The sequence below is a fragment of the Sesamum indicum genome, linkage group LG6 (genome assembly GCF_000512975.1).
Source record: "Sesamum indicum cultivar Zhongzhi No. 13 linkage group LG6, S_indicum_v1.0, whole genome shotgun sequence".
Lineage (NCBI taxonomy): Eukaryota > Viridiplantae > Streptophyta > Magnoliopsida > Lamiales > Pedaliaceae > Sesamum > Sesamum indicum.
Window position 1 is genome coordinate 10,740,053 of NC_026150.1, and position 23,888 is coordinate 10,763,940.

The 23,888-nt window shown below is 31.4% G+C and overlaps 2 protein-coding genes across 2 annotated transcripts; both read right to left on the reverse strand.

The window, feature by feature from the left end:
• Positions 28-5,018, reverse strand: LOC105164326 (vesicle-associated protein 1-1). Its single transcript, XM_011082944.2, has 8 exons — positions 4,875-5,018; positions 4,706-4,776; positions 4,510-4,591; positions 3,124-3,239; positions 2,269-2,409; positions 2,104-2,145; positions 629-706; positions 28-364 (listed from the first exon to the last, which is right to left on the reverse strand). Exons 1-8 carry the CDS (start codon positions 4,924-4,926, stop codon positions 257-259), a joined length of 690 nt encoding a protein of 229 aa, XP_011081246.1. The 5' UTR covers positions 4,927-5,018; the 3' UTR covers positions 28-256.
• LOC105164441 (phosphatidylinositol/phosphatidylcholine transfer protein SFH11) lies at positions 8,775-21,086 on the reverse strand. Its single transcript, XM_011083093.2, has 11 exons — positions 20,619-21,086; positions 20,001-20,100; positions 19,588-19,854; positions 17,582-17,659; positions 16,397-16,498; positions 15,751-15,800; positions 12,859-12,970; positions 12,687-12,770; positions 10,031-10,159; positions 8,951-8,992; positions 8,775-8,850 (listed from the first exon to the last, which is right to left on the reverse strand). Exons 1-11 carry the CDS (start codon positions 20,975-20,977, stop codon positions 8,806-8,808), a joined length of 1,368 nt encoding a protein of 455 aa, XP_011081395.1. The 5' UTR covers positions 20,978-21,086; the 3' UTR covers positions 8,775-8,805.

Consider the following 23,888-nt stretch of genomic DNA (forward strand, 5'->3'; position numbering starts at 1 on the left):
ACGGCTCAACCAACGGGCAAACGAATATTTACTATAAAAAGATGTTATATATGTATATAACACATACAAAATATTTAATCTTAGTTACAAAAGAATGTTAATAAAGAAACATAATAATGCTCATGCTGAACAAGATGTATAATATACCTCAATAGGAAACATTAGCTACTACAAAGCTAGCTAAGACATAAGTATGACCTAAAGATTTTGCATAGGTATAGAGAGAGATGTGAAAATGGAAGTGTTGCATAAACAATTATGTCCTCTTCATGAGGTACCCCAAAACTATACCCAGCAAGCCAATGATGATGACGAAGGTGATTGATACTCCTCCACTTCTATTGCTTTCACGCTTCAACAGTTCCTATACAACAGAATGTTATCAGATGAGCAATTTCCAAATAAAGACGGACCATGAGTGAGTCAGTAAGCTACATCACTGGTCGTCAGGCATTCTTTTCATCACTAGATAATTTGATGAGGGAAAGTGCATTGGAGATCTGGATTATATATTAAACCACTTAAACAAGCTGAAATAATTATTTGTTTGATAAATCTATTTGCTCCATGGCAGTATGACTTGCATGAAGTATTATAAGAAAGCATTACAAGAGCACGAATCTCTCACCAATTCTTGGCGAAGTTTGTTGCCGCGTTGAATTGCAGCAGCTTTTTCCTCTGTCAACTTTGAAACAATAGATCTTGCCTGATAATCAAAATAATGAAAAGCTCATACTTGTCATCGTAGCCAAAATTAAATATTGATAACTCCACATCAAACTATGTGAGGCCATGTCATCCAGAGCATTGAGGATAGATTGGAATAGGACAGTGAAGTGGTATACCAGAAGAGTTCCAGTTCTCAAGAGGATCTCAACTCAAACAAGTAATCTGGGAGAAAAAACCTCAAGCAATCCAAAGCGCACACTTCACCTATGCCATGTGAAAAATTACTGGTACACATGCCAGCAAATCTCATCAACAAAGCTTGCCTACTCTAGGTATGACATTTGCTCTTATACCAACTATATATTAGGCCGAGCCCCTGTTGCTTTTCTAGAATTATAGCTAATAGCAAGAGTGTAATTCCAGCTTTACACCTTCAAAGTAGCCTAAGTGCCATGTTTGAATTGTGAGTTCTGGGGTAACACTTAGGGCCTTGACTACAAGGGCTCTTGCCACAAAAGTCAACAAATTTCCATAAGATTTGATGCTCATTATTTCTTACGTAAATACTCAGTGCAAAAGTACACTTTCCTAGCATGACCCTGAGATCCGTAACTTGAAGTGCATCCCTAAGCATATTATTGATATGTATGTTTTATCTACCTTGTGTTTGGCAAACATCCGTGGAAATCTTAAAAGAACACTATAGTGCAAAAACCTTACTGATGTAAGTCTTCGTCAAAAGTGCAAGATTTCATTGCATGATCCTTAAGGCCCAAACATTTCAACCAGAAATATCTTATTTGTAAGTCATAAATCTCTACATAGATTTATTAATTAAGTATAAAATAGCCCTTTGGTAGATAAACTCTATTTAGGCTGCAATCTCATTCCTGTGCATCACATGAAAAAGGATACATCGTATATTGCGAGGAGATCTTGAAAGCTTGGAAACGTCAGGTGTGAATACAAAACAAAGATATATCTATGCTGAATAAATGTCACCATATACTTTCTAAATAAAATACTTCAAATATGACATTAAATCTAGTCTCATCCTTAGTAGAAAAACACTTTGAATGGAACAATATCAACAGATAAAATATCATGAATTGATATCACCTCCTCTCCATATTCTCTAAAAACCTATTCTTGAGGCAAGTATAATTTCGTATAGGTTTCACCGTTGAATCAGAATAGACGTATTGTATCGCACTAAAACAAAGCAAAGTGGACATAAAGCAATTTCTTCTTTTAAAATTCCGAGGCATTAAAGGTTATAGTAGCTACTATAAAATCATTCAACAATTTTAAAAAAAAAAAACGAAAAGGAAAACCCAAAATCAAGACAAAACAATGCAAAATCGTCTAAACATATGCATTAAAGTAACCACTCAGGACTATGAATGTGAACGAAGAGTGAGAAAGCACGTTTACCTCTGGTAATTTGTCATGACTATCAACAAACATCCTTGAAACCTGTAGGCAACCAAAAAATAAAAAAGGATGACAGATGTCCCAGAGAAACAAGGCTCCATAAGTTAATGTGAAAAGATGAAAAATGAATTGTTAAACGAAAACTAAAGCATTTCTTATGGGAACCTCAGTGCCATTCTCCATTCCAATGGTCCTTGGTGAGAAACCCTCTTCTGATCCCTCTGCAACTGGAGATGGTGGCTGAGGTGGTGCAACATAAACCACTTTCAACTTGCACTCTTCAACTTGTCCTTGCTCCTTATTAAACTACAATCAGTGTGAAGATCAATATCATTAACTATAATTTTCAAAGAAATTCTGTGCAGCACCCAATTCTTCCTTGATCTATCTTCCACTAAAAGAAAGTTATTTCACTAATTGTTTGTAACTGAGGTTCATCATGAACCATACACAAACTCGGCATGTCCGTGAGAACAATGTCATAATATAGCCTTTTAACTTCCCTCAGTCCCATCTATACTTATTACAGCATTCATGAAACCGTTTAATTGTATGTAATACATCAATATTCATCACCCTTTTTCCCAATATTAAAGTTTATTTGTAGGTTCTACATTTGATTCTTCTCAAATATTTTTCAGCTTCTAAATTATTCCTTAACTTTTCTACTTGAACTCTGAATTGAAATGATGCCTAATTTAGCCTTTCTCAATCAGTAAGGAGCATACAAATAAATGTTGGCAAATGATTCGCAATTCCATTAGTAATTTGCTTATGCCTTTAGCTACAAATGCCAACATCTGTGTTTGAACTAACCCCTTCATTTTTTCACAGGTGCCAGTGCTATCAGACCTATGAAGTAAACATCCCTAAATAATATGGTGATATTAATTTCATTTCCATCTTTTCACAAATGCATTTTCCAAATGTTTTCATCCACTGATGGATTCTAATCAGTATTTCAATCATTACATAATAGTTGAATATGAATGTTAAATTGGTAATTAATAAGAGAGTGACCATTTCTGCAGTGATGTCTTTTGCAGTTGCACCAGGACTTGCAACTACACTCTGAAGTAAAAACTTGTCTTTGCATTGCATATCTACAGGAGCCTCCTTCTGCGCTTGCATTGTGACTACAACAATAGACATAGACACCAAAAACCATTAATTTGCATCCAAAAACAATAGCAAACAGAACAAATTAAGGTCTGAGAAATGAAATTTTGTCAAACATATTTTGTAAGAAAATAACTAAAAACAGAAAAATAAAATAAGATAATATTCAAATTATACAAAGAAAACAAATCAAGCATTTCCACTAAATTCCTCCAATTTATAACAGGATTGGTCTTCAATAACATATACCCATTTCCAGTATTGGATTTCACTATCATAAACTTTAAATTATTTCTTGACGCTATCCAAGCACTGCCGTCCATATTTTTGTTGAAACTTGAGCTTTTCATGGAGCAACTATATACAATCTGGTTGTATTGCAGATGCAAGAACTTTAAAACATTAATGTGGGGGGAACAATGTTCCTTAAGTTAAACATTTCATGGTTAGAATACTCACACCTCTAAATGCTTTGTACCTGATTATAGATCAATTTGATTCAAAAATATTACTACTAACCATTTGGAACTTTAAAATATGAATAGATTATATCGACACTCCCTAAAGTGAAGCATAACTACATGACCAGCCCAGTTTTTCATAAAATTACTGGCGCACCCATTGAGGGGGTCCTAGTGTAATGCGCCAAAGGAGGTGTTTGTGTAAAATTTCACCGTTGAATAAGGGGCGCACTTAAAATTGCAACTACAATCTCAAAGGGTGTACTTGTACTTTTACAAAGGCAGAAGTGGGTGTGTAATTAGATTTATACCCTTAAAATATTAATGTGGGGTAACAATATGCCTTAAACATCTCATGGTCATAATACTCACACCTCTAAATACTTTGTGCCGCGATATACATTAATTTGGTTCAAAATATTACTTCAACTAATTCATTTGGCCACACATATCAATGAAATCATATGTGAATAAATAATGTTAAGAAAAGAAAGAAATTGCTCCTAATTCCTCAAGATCAATTCATAAAAGAACCTCTTTGAGCTCAATTAGTACACAGATCATAGGAACACCAATTCAAATTCTGAAACTCAACACATGCAGAGCTCGACAGGCAAAGAATATTAAAATACATAGAAAATGTCATGCTACTCAAACTTGAATCATATTATTAAAGCTTTCTTCGGAAATAACCACCAAGCTCACAATACCATGCTTCATGCAAGAAATTTAGACTAGATAATGCTTGATAATGCGTCCTTCGACCTCACTAGATTCATTGACACCTTTATAAGTACGGAAATAAAGAAATGATCCAATAAATTACCAACAATATCACAGGTTGAACGAGGCAAAACAATCCCAGTGTTTGGCCGAACACAATACTTCTTGGGATTTGTCGTCTTAACCTAAACATGAAAAGTAACTGGAAATAAGAAACAATAGAAAAAACTATTTTACCAATTCCAAGAAGCTAAGAACCTAAAAAATCACCAGAAATCCAGATCAAGTAATATTTTTACCTTGAAAGCAACATAGTTTTCGGTCTTATTTGATACTTGTAGAGAGCAAGAGATCTGTTTCTTCAACTCAACTAATCAACCCAAGAAAACAATCATGAAGAACAACTGACAAAATCAAAAGGGTTCTAAAACAAGAATACAAATTGAGATCAGTGGAGAAAATACTCACATGGGAACTTCATTTCCAAAGGCTCAACGTTGAGAAGCTCACCGGAACTCATTTTTTCTACTTTTCAAGATTAATTGACCGAAAAAATTGAATTGAAATGAAATGAAGAGAAGATAACAGTTATAATTCCTATATAAAAATGTTACTTTTTTGGGGGAAAATTTTGGAGGTGATCCGAAAAATGCTGAATGTGAATTGGAGGGAGGGAAACCAGAGTGATGGTTTTTTCAGCTTTGAATCAATAAATTAAAAAAGAATGAGTTATATAAATTTAATGGTTTAATTACTTAACCTTTCTTCTTTGGTACCTTTGTTAACAAAATGTTCAAATACTTCCTCAAATTAAATAATTTCTATCAATGATCAAGAAAACATTCTTAGATTAATGAAAGAATAAAATTTTCATCAATCGTTTCGTTATAATTAGTAATTTGTGGGATAGTCTATATATAATTTTTTAATATTACTTAGAATTTTTTATTATTTAATAAATTATGTACAAAATAATAAATTAATATTAGATTTATAAAAAAATTATAAAAAGAAAAATAATGATATAATATTGATGCGTATCAAATTTTGGCTTTACCACAAGGGTCGAAGAAGCTTTAAGGAAATTCCTAACATCAATGGAGACTGACCCTATAAAATAAAGATTAGTATTTTGATACTTAAGTTAGTAATATAATTTTGAAAAAGATGAAAGGTAACTTTGATCTAAGTGACAATAATAGTGTAAAGTGATAATAAAGTAGTATATATTTGTGCGGAGTAGAAAATGTAAGGTTAAAATAACTTAAAAACGAGATAAAGTTGAGAAAATAAGTAAGAGTTTGGAATGAGAATTGATCTTCCAAATGATTTCACAAAGCCTCTATTTATAAGCGCGTACAAAGCATAATATGGGAGTTTGTTGTACAGAGTCCTACACCATTTGAAAGCTCTTTGATTCAGCTAGCTAACCGAAATATCCGTGTACAATTTGGACTTGAATTCATTGAAATACACCAGATTGACTATGTAGAGCCAAATATGTTTGAAGATCCAGAAGTTTGTTATGTATAGATTACCAACTCGTTTGTCATCAATCTACTAGGGTCCATCTAGAGATATTTTAGAATGATGTGTTTTGATATATTGGAAAATTATATGTCGCGTCCGCCTAATTGTATGAAGACGTGTCCGATTATAATGGACTTGATTGTTGGACCTGCAAATTCAATAAAATGAAAAGGAGAACTTATAGGGTCTTATCCGCACTGATGGGTTAGCTGGGTTAATGTACATTGCTTGTGCACTCATGAAAGGCTTTAGGAGGCATCAAATATCTTCTTTTTTTTTGGATAAATGTAAGTTTCATTAATAAAATAAGATCATACAGTACAACAGTGCTCAACTGGTGGTTTCTCCCTCAACAGGCCAAGGGATACGCCATAATCTATATAACGCACATGAACTAACAGAACGAGATAAATTAACACTGATAATCCTCTGTCTAATATCTTCCACAATAATGGTGGCTATTATATTCGGCGGTCGCTCCGTAATCAAATATCTTCTAAACTCATAAAATAGAAAGTCATCCTACACCCACAAATAGCGGTTAGGAACACAACCACACTAATTTTTAAATGGGACAATTATACACATAATTTAATAATTTTAAAAATTAATTGTAATTACTTTTTTCCTCACAAAAGTGATTCCACGTAGTTGTAACACCACTGCATCGATTCTTTTATTATGTAAATAATACCTTAAATTGATTCTTTCTTATTTCTTTTCTTTTCTTTTCTTTTGAGATGTGATTTATTGGTGATATATTTTATTCTTATTTATAATATATTTTAAAACGTGAAAGATATTATTATATGTACACATGGATGACGTACCACGACCACTAGTATAAAAAGGAAAAAGGGCCATGTACACTCATAAATAGCGGTTTGTGATACAACAACACCAATCTTATTATTATGTTAATAATACCCTTAAGTTGATTTTCTTTTTTCTTTCTTTCTATCTTTTTGTATTTATTTTTAAATTTTATGTGTTGGTTTATATATTTTATTCTTATGTATAATATATTTTATAATATGAAAGATTATTGTTATTATGTGCATATAGGGACGCATGCCACGACGGCTAGTATTAAAATTACATAAAAAATAGTATAATTTATGTTTATAATATTTTAAAATATGAAAGATTATGTATTATCTGCATCCAGGGGCAACATGCCGTGTATGACGGCTAAGATAAAGAAGAAAAAACGAACAAAATTTTTTAAACACTAAAAAGATGCTCTCAATTAATAAAAAAAGTACTAGATGGATAATTACAATGGTACTTTAGACTCTCTACATTAAAAAATAAAGTAATTGAACCTCTAATTTTATTTCTTACTTTATTAAGACTATATTTGGATTGATGAAGTTGAAATTACGGATTTCAAATTCTTCAAAATTCATTTAAATAATTAAAATTTATAATATTTTAATCATTTGATTCTAAATTTAAATTATTTTTTATTGAACATGAATGAATTTTCAAATTCCTCTAATATAAAGTAATTTAAATTTTTTTATCGAATTTTTCCCATTAAATCCAAATACATTATGCAAACATATCCTAAATAAATTAACTTTCAAGTGATTTATAGGATTATCATCCTGTCTATTTATATCTCTATTGCATGCGGTTTCACAAACAAATAGTTGCACGTCATAATACCACCTCATTTACATATGTTTCCTGAAAATTTGTTACTTACTAAGTAAAATATGAATTAATTATGATGTGGGTAAAACTCTAATTTATCAACAAAAGACAATTTTGCCTTCGAACGGGCATAAAATTACAAGTTTACTGGCAGGATCCGCGCACTTTTGACCGTAGCCGAAATACGTGGAAGACGCACAGTGGACTGGCTGGACCCCCAGTTTCTCTCTATAAATATTCCAGAGTCAGTGCAATAATAGTATGTTGACTTCACCACTTTTTGCTTTCTGGTCACTTCAGCTTTCCTGCTCGTTAAGCGATCTACTTTTACGACCTCAGAACCAAACACTGATTTAAGCATCGTAGGGTTTTAGCTGGAGGTCACCCCAGCAAGTCTAACGATCTGCTTCTTTTCTCAGTGCCCAATCACTAGTTTGGGAAAGGTAGCGACCTCAAACCACTTGGAGGACCAGCTCGCTCGACTAAGGAGGTCGCGTAGATTTCGACCCGGATCAGTTAATACTATGTAATTGGAAGAGGAAAAAACTATTTATTTTCAACTTGGAAGAAGAAAAGAAAATATAATTAGTTTTAAACTTTTTAAAAATAATTTACTTTTTCAAAAATATAAAAATAATAAAAAAAGTATCAATTTTTTATTTTAAATATAAATAATAGTAATCTTGGCAAATAATATAACTTAATGCCACGTGGCTACTAATGCCACATCACTTGTTTTTTTCAATTAACGCCATGCAATTACCAAATCCTTTTTCAATTAACACCATGCAATGACAGTGAGAAAGAATTAACCTGACAATTAATGCCTCTTCTATTTTTTGAAATTACATCAAATAAATTACCTACACATTATGGTACTAATAATTAATGATGCAAGTAATTAGACTAGAAAGAATAAAAAAATTTGCTAATCTAATTCACGGGTTAAATGCAATTTAACCCCCTATTATATATGAAATGAGCAAATACCCCCTATGAAAAAAGAATTAGCAAATTACCCCCTGTATTTTGAAAAATGAAACAAATTACCCTTATCTATGGTTCAAATAGGAGGGTAATTTGTTTATTTTCCAAAATACAAGAGACAATTTATTATTTTGTTTTTCACAAGGGTTTTTTTTGTCATTTTTCAAATCACAAACGGGTAAATTGCATTTTTCCCCCTAATTCAAGTGCTTAACCATATTCATCATCCCTTGAGGTCTTCTATATGTTGTTCAAGTTCTTGTAAAACCTGCAAGGTGAAAAAACAACCCAGAAACCAACCAAATATATGACAGTACTTAGTTTCAATCATATTTTCTGAACCATATTCATAATTCTAATTTACTCACCAACTTTATATTTTCAAGTGCAGTTTCCAATGTCCTGATCTTCTGCAGAAAAAGGACAATCCATGTCAAACCTCATCAGCTATCGCTACAAGAAATATAACATTTAATCATAAAAAATTATCATAGTTAATAATGAATTATCATAACAAATAGTCATTGGTTATGGCCACGCAGAGTTGTTGGCCGTAATTTGTACGAGAGTGACTCAAACATTTGCTATGGCTTTTTTACCATGACCCTTAGTGTGGTAAATAATTTTTTTTACGCTGGAAAAACTAGGTTTTTTACATCGGCTTTATTAACTGTGATTAATAATAGTTATTTACCATAAATTTTAGTCATAAACATTAATGTTATAGCTAATAGTAATTTTTTTTCGAATTTATTTATACTAGCTATAAGAACACACTCAATGTGTGTGCAAAAAATAAGTATTACAAATACATATTATATTTGGAAATTAATGGCATATAATCATAAAAAGTAACTTAAAGTACTATTCGAGTTTGTGCCTAGCAAATCGTACTTTGTGTAAGGAGTTTTAAAACACTTTTTTTTAAAAAGTTTTAAAATTATATTTACACCTCTTTCGAAAATTGTCGATATATACCTGATCCATTTTCGCTAGGATTTGAAAGGAAAATGTTGATGTAAGCAAAACAAAAATTACATAAAATTTTAATTTAACCTCTCATTTAACGTCACATGTATATTTTTATACTTATAAAGAGATAAATATAATATATATATATGGAGTGAGGTTAACATCATTACATTTTTTCCCTCATAAGTACAAAAATATTAGATAAAAACGTTAAAATGAGAGGTAAAATTAAAAATTTATGTAATTCATCTAAATCCTAAAAAAGAGGATCATGTATCAACAGTGAATTTTCACATGGGGTTTAAGTATAATTTTAAAATATATTTGGAGAAAAGTATAATTTCACATTTTTGGAGGACGTCTAAGCATAATAAATCCTAAAATAAAAACAACATAGCAAGAGGCGTGTAAAGTATTATAAAATATCCACAAAACCCTAACAATAGAAAACCTAATAGTTGGAAAGCAAAACTCACTTGTTTTGTATGTTGAAGCACAGGCTTGAGTGCTTGGATCTTCTGTAGCAACGGCTTATCCACATGTTTTCTTTCCTGAGCAACCTTAAAACTCTCATCCATTGTATTATCTTCACATCCAACATTCTCCTGCATTTAGCAAATTCTGGGGGGAAGTACGTACTACATGGGATCTTAATAGATTTCATAATTATAAACATGAGAGAATATGTATAGAAATTTCATGATATGAAAGTCAAATAATTTTCTAATTAAATACAAAGAAGGGTAAATTACAGTCGTATTTCTTGAAATTTGGAATAGTTACAAATACCTTCTCGTTGTTTGAAAAATTACAAATACCCCCTTATTTTAACGTCTATCTAATGAAGAACCCATTCAGTTAGCTTTCGTTAGTGTTCCATTCAATTTTTGTGCTGAACTGATCAAAATACACTTTTGGATTATAAATTAAGATTTTCATATAATTTTTTTTGGAATTTTCTGAAATATTTTTATGGACTAATATTTTTATTGATTATTTATTTTACCCACCCTCAATTTTTTTTTATTTTTTCTAATACTTTTTTTATTTTTTAAAAGATTTCATTAACAGTAATAATTTTCATTCTCAAGAAATGTAGTTATAATTTACGTGACATGATCAAAGACATTTTGTTGTCAATTGTTTGTTATCTCCCAAGGAAAATACGAGTTTGGTTGGACTTGGACACTTAGCGGCACAATTATGATTTTAGCTCCTATATTTAGTCATTTATTCAGTTTTGGTTTCTAAATTTTTGGACTTGACAATATTAGTCCTCAAACTGATACTTTTTTAACAGTTCTGATCCCTACAGTTAAATTTGGTGTTAAAATTGATGGAGAATGTCCTGCATGTGATGTGCACGTGAGGCAGAAATGATAGGAAAAAGCTGGGAGAATTACCATTGTTGGTCCCTAAACTTAACCACTTACTCAAGTTTAGTCCTCAAACTATCGGGCTTGACAATATTGGTCCTCAAACTGACTATTTTCTAACAACTTGTGCTTCATTATCTCATTTTTTCCAACTCCCTCGATCTTCCCCAAAGGAATCCTAGCTCGATTTTTTGAAATTCACTGATAATCTTTTGTTACGCACTAAATTAAACCAATTTCCCTCATTTCCTTCAAAATCATTTGAAATTTTTGAGCTTTTAAGCTGAAATCCCCAAATTCCCAGAGTATGGGACCCTCAAACCCTAATCATAATTTGGGCAAGCATGAATTTTTTTTATCCGAATTGCAAGGAGTCCATGATACTAAAAAATAGAAGCTTAAATCCGCAATTGCAGAAGAATGGTAACTAGGCTTATGAGGAGTTTTGAGAAAGAGAAGAAAATTTAGTGTTACTGCTTGCACTCATTTTTTTCCCAATTATCTCATGTAAACTGTAAAGCTTGAACGAAAATAGTGGAAATAGATTTTTAAACAATTTCATGTAGCATCGAAGCTCCAAGGTGGGAAAATGAGATTTTTTTCACCCCACTGCTGCCTCCGGCAAGTCTAACAGTAGAGATATAAATTGTCAAAAAAGTGTCAGTTTGAGTATTGTCAAACTCAAAAAGTCTGAGGATCAGAACTGAATAAGTGGTTAAGTTTAGGGACCAACATTATAATTTTCCCGAGTTTTTCCCTATCATTTCTGCCTCACGTGCACTTTACATGATATTCTCCTAACGGTAGGGACCAAAACTATTAACAAAATGTCGATTTAAAAATTAATATTGTTATGTCCAAAAGTTTAGGACTAAAACTTAATAAGTAACCCGACACTTAACACTTCATAAACTTAACTCCTATAAATTACTGACTGATGATAATAAGTTTAAACATTAAAAGAAGTTTTCGTCATAAAAACGCCGGCCGGATGTATTTTACACCCCCTCACTCAAATGGCCAATTTAATTGAAATATTCTATATTATCAATCATGTCAATATTTAGATTAGAATTTCCAGCAAATATGTAATTTTAGTTTTCTCAAGTCATTTAAAAAAATATATATTGGACTGTCGTATTATCAAATTTATTGAATACCCCAATTTAAATGTTGACATGATTGATAGACGCGAAATTTTCGATCGAATTGACAAAAGAAGGACTAAAATTGCCATAATTTTTGTAGATACAGATCCAAATTATAAATTTTAATTTGAATAGGACCAAAATTATCAATCCTCTAACTTACAAAACTAAAATTATAAATGGCCTCTGAACTTTTGAAGACGAAACTCGCAATTTGCTGCTCTTTTTTATAAGTTTGGAGGGCAGCCGTTGCCCTCTCTTTTCCAAGAGAGGTATTTCGCGTGTTATTATTTTTATGGATTTAATGTAATTTATCCTCCTATAATATCACAAATGAGCAAATTACCCTTCTAAAAAAAATAACAATTTATCCCCCTATATTTTATAAAATGAAGCAATTTACCTCATCAGACAGGTAGGTAAATCGCTTCATTTTACAAAATATTGGTGGGGTAAATTGTTGTATTTTAAAAAATACAGGGGGTTAATTACTATTTTTATTTCATAAGGGGATAATTTGCTCATTTGCAATGTCACATGTGTTTGTTCGCATTTTTTCCTTATTTTGACAGGGAGATATGTTGCATTTAATCCACAAAAATACTTACAGTATCAGCAGAAAAGGCAGTCTTCTGATCATCGGAAGCATTTGTTAGGCTAAACTCTTGTTCCTCCTCAGTGCAAAGCATTCCCTAAAAGAGAAAAAGCCTTTGAGATTTGCCTTCAAAAGAAATGCATAGCACGCAGTGCAGGTGAATGATGAGTTGGGAATTTAAGGACCTGAAGCATGTCTGTGATTTCAGGATCATTCCAAGGCCCTTTATCGCTAAAAAGGCAACCTCCGCATTCAGCACACGACGTGCACTCGCCGCCCAAGAAACTCGGAAGGTTACTATGAGATCAGTACAATTCGTTACTCCAAACATCCAAAAACTTGTATGGTGTTTTGATTTATTTTTCGAGTTTTTTTTAGATCTTGTGGAGATAGAGAAAAAAAATTAAAAATAAATAAATGTGCGTTAGAGATAGTATATATGTTTGGATTTATTTTGGAGATAATTTTAAATAAGTATTATTTATTTATGTTGTGTTTTAAGAGACAAAAATTATTGTTTATTGTCAAATCATGTCTTTATATATATATATATATATATATATATGTATATGTGTGTATTTATATCAAAACAGTTAAAAACACATAGATAAAATATTTATGTATGATGTCAAATATTGAATATGTTTTGACTCATTTTAAGAATAATTTGAAAATGAAAGCAAATACAGTGTTGATGTTTTAAATGAGCATAGCTTATAAGTTGAGCTGGAGTGGTCTGAACTACAAATTTTGTCAACTTTTTGAGAGCAGCAAATGGAAGAATCTTGTAAATAGGCTTAAATATATTTTTAATCCTGTGTTTATGGTGTTTTGACAATCTTTTATTTTTTTTAAAGTTACAAAATAGTTTTGCCATTTTTTGACATTTCGCGATTCTAGTTCTTCGGTGTTGGATTTTACAAAAAGTTGTCGGAATAAATGGGTAAATTACATTTTTTGTCCCATATGTGGACATGTTTCCAATTTTAGTCCCACACTCAGGTCAATTCGCACATATAGTTCCATATGTGGACTTTTTTATCAATTCAGGACCAAAGGGGGGATTCTGTTAAAAACTTAACGCCAGCCTCAATTTTTTAACAGAATCCCCCCTTTGGTCTTGAAATTGAAAAAAAATCTACATATGGGACTAAATGTGTGAATTGACCTAGTGTGGGACTAAAATTGAAAATATGTCTACTTATGGGATAAAAAATGTGATTTACCCCATTGTCAAATGCCCTATCCGTCGAGTATATGGATATTTTTGGATAACTGCAAAAACATATTAGTATATAATTAAATATTGAAAATTATGATTTATTTATTATAGATTTTTTTAAAAGAAGGAACTAGAAATATCAATAAACAAAAAGTGCTTAAAATAGGGGTAAATTACAAATTACCTTCAATGTTATTCAAAATATTCATATAAGCCCTTGTAAAAAATAAAATATCATTTTACCTTCTGTGTTTTTTTAAAAAGAGCACACTGCCCCTGGTGCATTGAATGTGAGTCTTAAGGTATAATGATAAAATTGACCCTTTTAAATCATCATATATATTTAATTTGATTTAAATGTATGACTCAGATCTATTCATGTTTATAGAAAATAAAAATATATTATTTTAATATATAAAAAAAATTATATATTTTTTTAATATATATATATATATATATATATATATTTGTATCCATATTTATATTTCTAAGTTTCCCTCTCTTCTCATATCTCCATCGTTTGATCACCTCTCGACGCCAACATAACTCCATTGAAAAACCCATCTAACAACGAGTATTTTAATACCCCACCCACTGCCAATCTCCTAGACATCGACGAGTCATCTCTATTTTTGCTTTGTTCAAAAAATCCTAACCAGCGCCTCGATCTTCTGTCGCCTTTTTCTCCACCGTTTAACCTCCTAACCTGCGCTCTGATTTTCTACTACTTTTTTGGTCTCTGTAGCGGCCACTGTGCTTTAAATCCCAGTTGACCGCCTGAAGTAGTTGACCACTTCTGAAAGCCAACTTCAGGCGGTCATTCTGCACCATCACCCACCTTCAATCTCCCCTCCTCCGGTGACTTCTCCTCCTTTTCCGGTCCATCGTTCCACCGTCTTTCAACATCCTCCTTTTTTATTTTTATTTTGTGGTTTATTTTTATATATAAATTGAATTATATGTTTTATATTATATTTTTAAAATATGTATAATTGAAAAAGTATATAAATTATATTTTTGGCCCCATAAGTGGACCTGTTTTGAATTTTAGTCCTACACTCAGGCCAATTCGCACATTTAGTCCCACATGTGGATTTTTTTTCAATTACAGGATCAAAGGGGGGATTCCGTTAAAAAATTGAGGCTGGCGTTAAGTTTTTAAAGGAATCCCCCCTTTGATCTTGAAATTGAAAAAAAAAATCCACATATGGGACTAAATGTGCGAATTGGCCTGAGTGTGGGACTAAAATTAGAAACAGGTCCACTTATGGGACCAAAAATATAATTTACCCGAAATAAATCATGTGCCCCTTACGATTTTGCCATTTTTATTCTGTATCATTCTAGGAGGTTCAAGAGTCCCCTAACTTATTAACATTTCACAATTTTGGTCATTTCGATGCCGGATTTTATAAAAAATCCTAGAATAAATCTTATATTTTTCGTCCATGTTGACAAAAGTGAACCACTCAAAACAAAAATCCCAATTTAAACAAATCATATGAGGCGTACATGATGCATTCGACGACCTTAGCAAAATTCGACACCAGAACTACCAGAATCACGAATGTCAACGACTCTTTTGCAATCTCAAAAAGGTAAAGGACAATTAAAAATGCCAAAGTGTTACAAGACCATAAATATATTTAGACCTTATAAGAATATAACTATCAAAACGCAGATGATTTATACCATTATGTCTCTCCATAAACACATATGATTTTTCTTAATTATGTCTATTAATTTGGCAAATAATTAGTTAAAATGAAATGCTTGGATTCAAAGGAAGATATCATGGAAGAAAAAGACATAAATTTTCTCCGCAAAAAAGTGTAAATGCAAAAGGATTTGTTACCTTGGATCGATTGCTTCGATTAGGCTACTTCTGTAGTCAGTTCCCAAAACCTAAAACACATTCGGGGAGAGTTCAATAGGATAAAAGTAGTACCGTAAATTATAATAAGCTCTTTTAAAGTTTGCATTAATTATAAATATTTTTTTATTATTTAAAAAAATATAAATACTTTCTTAAAATTATAAATATCTTAATAAATACCCCCTACAATGAGCAGTCACAGAGGAGGTATTTGTTAGGGTAAATTACATTGACACCTCCTAAGATTAGGTCAAATTACACAAATACCCCTATATTTTACAAAATTGCAGCTACACCCCCTGCGTGGTGTCAGTGGGGGTGTTTATGTAAGTTTTGTATTTGTACAGGGGCATAATTGAAATTACAACTATAACCCAGGGGACGTAGCTGTAATTTCACAAAAAGTATGCGATGTTTAATTGTATATTTTGGCATAACCTCAGGAACTATCAATATAATATACTCTATTTGTTAAGGTACTTATAATTTCATAAAGTATTTATAATTTTTTAAATAACAAAAGTGTATTTATAATTAAAACAAATATCAGGAGATTTCGTTATAATTTATCGAGAATAATATGATGGAGAAGAAAAAGAGGACGTTAAAGAACATGAGTAAGTACTCGGATCTTGGCCAAGGTGCGTGCGTCAAGAAATGCTCTGATTGCTTTCCAGAGCACCTTAAATCCAGATCCAGCATTTACAATGTAAAGCTGATGCAGTGTCTGCAACAAGTACATGCATTATCAAATTAATGACCATTTTCCAAAAAAGTTTAAGATAATTGAGAAAAAAAATATTTAATATTTAATATCTTTAACACGAAAAACCTTCATAATTGTCATATACTAATTAAGGATAGAGTTTTTAAGCGACATCAAATTACAAGTTGAAAAATTAATGATCCTTTGTAATATGGAAGGGTTAAATATATTTTTGCTCCTCTAATTTTGTTACTTTGGTATTTTGATCTTTTATTTTTCTAGGATTGTAAAAAAGTATTATAACTTTTTGATACTTTGCGATTGTGATCTTTCCGGTGTTAGATTTTGTGAAAATTGCTGGAGTAAATCAGGTGTCCCTCGCAACTTTGGCATTTTTATGCTTTATTGCAAAAGGGTCTTGTAATTTTTTGACATTTTACAATTTTGATTCTTCTGGTGCTGGATTTTGCAAAAATTGTTGAAATAAATTGTGTGTCGCTTTATTTTTTTAAAAGTTTTCGTTCATGTTGGTAAAAATGAACCAATCAGAACAAAAGTCCCAATTTAAATGAATTATTCCGGCAATTTTTGCAAAATTGCGCACCGGACACTAGAAAAAATTGACTATTGGCTATAATTTTAATAACTATGGTAAATAATTTTTATTGTCCATGGTTAAATAAAATCGATACAAAAATATAGATTTTTCATCAAGAAAAAGTTATTTGCCATGACTTTTAACCACGATAAATGTTTCAGTAGATATCAAGGCCAACAACCATTGCATGGCCGTGGTTAATGACAATTTTCGTATGAAGTGTAAGTATAATTTTGTATTTTTAAAAGTGGATTTAAGTGTAATTAACCCTTTAATTTATTTGTCTGAAGACAGCACTTCAAACACGATCGTGTCCGGAGCACCCGTGTCTTACACGGCCAGACACATAGCCGTGCTGTCGTAATTCTCGGCTGGAGTGATGTTGTATTTGTACAACTTTATTTTACATTAATAAAAAATTTACCTCAAAAAGAAAAAGGATAACACTTGAAGATAGTTTCCCATTGAAGAAAAAGAAGAAAACAAGAGTTGGTGTAAAAGCATACCTCAGGATAGTAGTTGCTATCAATTTTTTGAATTTCCATGAAGAGATGTCTAGCAGGCTTTGAGAATCGAGACATTCCCTGTCAAACAGTTCTGAATGTTTAATGAAAAGTGAAAATTTTGAGGATAAATTGTGATGTTTCATGAAACTTTTATTTCTTTGTCCACAAGTCTACATATAAAATTTGCTCCGCAGGAAAATGATGGGATATATACAAGTGAAATGTTTTGCGACAGGTTTAGACATATTCGCTACAGATTTTTCAACTTTCGTCTCGTGGCCATACAAATTTCCATCACAACTTCATCTTTGCAACGGAATTTTTGGTTATCCGTCGCAAATTACAGTCGCATTAGATAATTTTTTGTCGTGCAATGTTATATTAACGGGATAATTATACTCTCTTCTCTCAAATTTGGTGTAATTTCACGTAGACCCTTTGTGGTATGAAAAATTATATTTATTATCCTTGAGTTTGCTTCCGTCTAACAAATAAGTCCAGTCGTTAGTCAAAATTCACCGAATTTGTTGATATTAACCAAAAAAGGGGATAACAATTCATATTTGTCCTCAATTCATTTATTATTGATTTATTATAGGTCAAATTAATATTTTTATGACCAATTTACCTTATATATCTTCACGCGTCAATGCGTGTGAGGAGGTATATCTCCATGTGTTATAAGGTAGTTTAGTCAGATTAAATTTCTTTGACCTATAATAAGTCGTAGTAAGTCAATCGAGGGTAATTAAGTATCAATTTTCATTCATTTATTTTTTCCTCCTTAATATCAACAATTCTATGAAGTTTGATTAACGGAGATACCTATTTGTTAGACGGATGCAAACTTTAAGAATATTAAATGTAATTTTTTAAATTATAGAGAATTTATGTGTAGTTACACCAAATCTCAAAGGAAGAAAATATAATTATCCCTATATTAATAGTAACCAGCTGCCAACAGAAGCAATTTATATTGTATCTATCTTCTTGAATACAACAACTCTTTTATTGAGCAAATAGACTCCAAACAACTTAGAAACTTACAGGGCTTCTTAGATAAAACCCAAACTTTGTAATACAGTTCAAATGGGGTTAAATGCAATTTACCCTTATGATATGTGAAATGAGAAAAAAAAATTATGGAAAAAAATTTTAAAAAATAAAGCAATATTACCCCCATCAATGGTTCAAATAAGGGGTAATCTGCTTCGTTTTCAAAATACGTGAGTAACTTGCTATTTTTTTCCTTCACAAAGGGTTTTACACTCATTTATCATATTACAGGGGGAAAATAGCATTTTTGGTCCTATAAGTTATACCGATTTCACTTTTGGTCCCATTCGATACGGGATTAGCACTTTTGGTCTCATAATTGGATAAATCAGCATTTCTTTTCATAATTCATATTGTTGTCTCGAATTTAACAGCTAGGCATGTGGCTATTAAGGATTTTAGGTTGGAGGAAAACACTTTCCAACTTGAGACCACTTTTGAGACAAATATAACTACATTTGAGGGGGAAAAACAAATCTTGAAAAAAATTAGAGCAAAGAAAGGGGAATTAAAATTGAATTTCATTCTTCCCATATTTCTATAAGTTGAAGCCAACTAGAAGCAAAATAGAGAATTATATCTTCCACAAGTGAACCAAGTAGGCTAAATGGAGCATTCATATGCTACTGCTCGAAGAAGGGCCACCAAAAATACTTAACATCCACGTGCTAGCCACATGATCTAAATTGTTAAATTATAGACGGAAAAGTGGATGAGGACAAAAAATGCTAATTTTTTAAATTACGGGACTAAAGAGCTAATCCCGCAATAAATGGGACCAAAAGTCAAACGAGCCTAATTTATAGGATCCAAATGATATTTCATCTATGGTAAATTGCATTTTTCCCCATTCAAATGTAAACAATATCTGTTTAATCCAAGAATATCAAAACATTCATATATATATATATATATATGTTCGTGCTCAATGGTAAAGTAGGAACTCTTACCACATTCTTCACATCCAAGATACTTAAGGTTGAAGCTATGTGTTTCTTTGCAGCAAGTGAACATGCGGGATACCTCCAATTGAGGGTCTTTTCTTGTTCGCAAATATGATACTTCACGAATCTGTCAATGGTAGTTACTAGAAGAAACGTGTTGAGATCGACCATTCCAAGTCGTTCGATGTAAACTGGGCGGCCGTCTCTGTCAACTCCATGGTATCCGTGAGGGTAGCATCTTTTAACTTCTTCATGTTCCTCAAACTTAAATTCCTGCATACATTGTGTTTTAGCCAAATCTATTGTAACCATAGTAACCACGTCAAGTACATAATCCAAATTATAATTTTTTTTATTTACTCGCAGAGATAGGGTACAACAACTACTATAATTAAACTAAGCATGTAGAAAGAATTTACCGTACAGATTGTGTCAACACCAAATTCGTCACGCCACTTAATGTACTGCACAAACATATCTCTTGCTTTCATTACATCAAAGTCTCTCATTCTAAGAAATCTGCAATCACAGTAAATACCTTAACAATAATATGCATTCATGCCAAGTTAAAATCTCTAGCTCTTACAACCTTGTAATAGACAGACCACATTCTCAACCTTACACTAGAAAGGAAGGCTAAATTGTAATTTTGATCCTATAAGTAATAACCGGGTTGTCGTTCTTAGGACATTTAAATGAATGGATATATATGGATTAAAAAATTGCTTTTGAAAAGCTGTGCAGGGGTAAAATTATCCGAAATTTGATCAAATAACTAAAATTAAGTAATTTTAAAGATTATTGGACTAAAACTAAAACCGGTAAATTTAAAGAACTAAAATTAATAGACTAAATAAATAATTTTTCGTTTAAAAATAATAGAATCGAAAACGCAAAGTGACTAACTTGTGGGACATTAAATGCAAATTTCCCCCTCGTGACATGTAGGAAATGTCACCTAAATATTTGTGTATCCTAAAAATTTCACCCCATGTTGCAGGACGAAAAATATTATAGTTTGTCATAAAGGAATTTACCTCAAAAGAGTATGATAATCAAAGTGTTTCACCGGCAGATGGCCCTCAAGAAAGAGCAATTCTCGGAACGACTCGACTAATTTTTCGTCCTTGGGATTATGTTGTCCTTCAAGAACCATTTCTGCGCTTTGGGTCCTCCCCATGTTCCTGAACGACAGGAACGACATGAAACTGCGGTAGGGTTTCTGTCGCTCTTCAACAGGCGGTAACAGCCAGTTGGTTTCGATGGGAGGATGCAGAGGTGCTTTCTTCTTTCTTGTGTTTGGTGTTTCTTTAGCACTTGGAGTTGGCGACTGCTTGCTCCCTCCAACATTCGACGAAATACGTATTTCTTTCAGCAGTTCCTTTGTTTTCTGCATGTTTGCTACCTAGTACCATTGTCCAAATCAGAACTGTCTGTCTGATCACCAAAACTATGCATCAATAGATTAAAGAGATGAGTCGGTCTCTAAATAACATGTGAACATTGAAAATCTCCAAGTACAAGAAACATGAATGGTGATATAATATGTGGCAACCTAGGAGGGTTTTTTTCTTGACGACTACTTCACAGTTATTTGGAAAGAGACAAGAAACACTTTACTCAGCCACAACTCAAAGAACATTCTTTGGAAAGAAGGGTATAGCAACATGAGATTCACCACGGTTAATGGAAAATTCTTACTCGAATTAAATTTGGTCCAACTCACACTTGCTCTGTAATTGGTTTATTTTCTTGAATTGTACATTAATTACACGATAAATATATTACACTTGCCATACAATTAATTCAAATTTGACAAGCCAAGTCCAGACTAGAATTACTCAGGGTGTACGTAATTGTATTCCAACACTTGTAAAAATAATAATTTATGAAAAAAAATGTCTAATTATTTAAGAAAAACATGCAACCTCCCTAACTTTTCACTGTCTCCCACATTGGGGATTTGTGCTGCCTTTTCTCTATAAGTTTTTGGGGGTCATGTTATTTTTTTTATTTTTTAATGCATGGAGTTTTTGATTTATTATAATTTTCAGGTGGGGGCTTTACGTTGCCCACTATTACAAGAAGATGCTCCATAAATCAGAGACAAGGAAAAAGGAAACCCATCGAACTAGGACAGCATTTAGTATATATAAATATTTCAAGAAATAAAAGAAGAGAAAAGATTGAACAATTTGAATGTGCATTGTGCATAGCAAAGCTGCAGGCTGAGAAGGTAAAATATAGGGAGATAAGGAGACAAAAAGAAAGGCAAACAAGGAATGAGGAAATGGGAGCAAATTGAAGGACTTTGGATATTAAATTACACTTAAATTTATTTTAAAAATATAAAATTATATTTTCTTTCAAAAAAAATTTAAAATTATACTTACACATTTTTCAAAAATTCTCTATTTATATCTGACCTCATTCCATTAGGATTTGGATTAAAAATGCTGACGTTAAAAAAAACATTACGTAAAATTTTTCATTTTGCCCCCTCATTTAATATTCTCATGTATATTTTTTGTACTTATAAAGGATAATTGTAGTACATATATGGAGTGAGGTTGACATTATTATACTTCTTCCCTTGTAAGTACAAATTTATTATATGAAAATATTAAATAAGGTGTAAAATAAAAAATTTATGTAATTTTTTTTACTAATGTCTGCATTTTTTATCCAAATAATACCCGAAAGAGGGGTTAATTAGTGTAAATAATAAATTTTCAAAATGGGTATAAATATAATTTTAAAATTTTTTTAAGAAAAAATATAATTTTATATTTTTAAAAGGGGTTTAAATGAAATGAACCCTAAATTACATGCCCTTTTGCCTTTTGCTTACGTAGGGTGGAATGGAATATATAAGTAGGGAATATTTCAATGCCAAGAAACGCCAATGAAACCCTTTAAAATTTCAACTGTTCAAGCAACTGCAGGCCTACCACTTCTATGTAAATATAATTTTATTTTATTTTAATTATAAATTTAAAGGAAAAGAAAATTAATAAAACTATATTTAAAGTTGGCTTTTTGAAATTTTGCACATTAACAACTATAATGATGAATGAAAGACAAAAGCGATTAAACCACAAAACTCTAAACAAAACAATCTGTTAGGGAGGATTTTTGCGACCGATTTTCATGGAAATCCGTCGCAAAATAGAATTTTGTGCCAAATAAAAAATTGACAAAATAGCAAAATTGGTCCTGTAAGTATAGAGAGTCGCAAAATTAGTCCTGTAACTACTAAACTAACAATTCAGTTCTATATGTTTTAATTTTATGATAATTTTGGTCCTTTCCATTAAAATTGCCCAAAAACTCGAGGACAAATTGAGACTTAGAGTTCTGATGGCCACGTGGTCCAAACTTAAACACATGGCATCTCGCGTGGCATGGGCGGGAAAAAGCACCTTAAAATGGTTATTAATTAGGCCTAAGGTCTGAAATTGTTAATATTTTAAAATTTGAGGGACTAAAATAGAATTTTAATATGTTTAAAACTGAAAATAAATTAGTGGCAATATCTGAGGACCAAAACTGCAATTATCCCAAAAAATTATGTTATATAACTTATAAATTTTTATTCAATTACGTGTCCACGTGATTAAAGTAAATCATATCATTACTCAAATAAATATAGAATATTATAGATTGAATATTTTAAAATATAAATATATGTTGGATGAAATATTTTAAAATTGTATCAATAATTTATTTTTTTTAAAAAATCAAACTATTTAAACTTTTGGACAATTTTGTAAAAATTATAAGGACTGATAAATTTATAGAGTTTATAAAAATTCTATACTAATTATAAAAACATAAATTTTTTGTAGTATTTATTTTCAATAAAAATTTTATAATAATTCTAAATTATGTTTCAAGGGAATGGCTGTAATAGCCATATTTTAGAGGGTGTAAATAATGAGGTCGTTTTCGTCATAAAATATTGATCCATATCTTGAGGGGGGGACATTTTATTATATTTTATAATTTACGGGTGCAAAATGTATTTAAACCCAAAATTTTATAACGAAATCCAATGTTAACTAAAAAATTAGAGTTCTTTCTCGTCAGGTTAAAGATTGAGCACATATATTGAAGCCCTCTCAGTTGGGGCTAAAGATTGAGAAGATAAACTAAAAGCCAGTCAATCAAAATTAAAGCGTGAGATCATATGTTATGCTCGTCTTAGTTACATTAAATACTAAGATTATAAGTTTATGATCATCTTAATTGGTGTTAAAAATTGAGACCGGAGTGACTATAATAATCACATATAAGTTCAACGTTAG

Coding starts and splice junctions, on each gene's coding strand:
- LOC105164441 (XM_011083093.2), bottom strand. CDS start 20,977: ATGCAGAAAACAAAGGAACTGCTGAAAGAAATACGTATTTCGTCGAAT. Junction 8,993..10,030: donor TGCTTCAACATACAAAACAA/GTGAGTTTTGCT, acceptor CTTTTTCTGCAG/AAGATCAGGACATTGGAAAC. Junction 8,851..8,950: donor CACTTGAAAATATAAAGTTG/GTGAGTAAATTA, acceptor TTCACCTTGCAG/GTTTTACAAGAACTTGAACA.
- LOC105164326 (XM_011082944.2), bottom strand. CDS start 4,926: ATGAGTTCCGGTGAGCTTCTCAACGTTGAGCCTTTGGAAATGAAGTTC. Junction 707..2,103: donor GTCATGACAAATTACCAGAG/GTAAACGTGCTT, acceptor TTTGATTATCAG/GCAAGATCTATTGTTTCAAA. Junction 365..628: donor ACAAACTTCGCCAAGAATTG/GTGAGAGATTCG, acceptor TCTGTTGTATAG/GAACTGTTGAAGCGTGAAAG.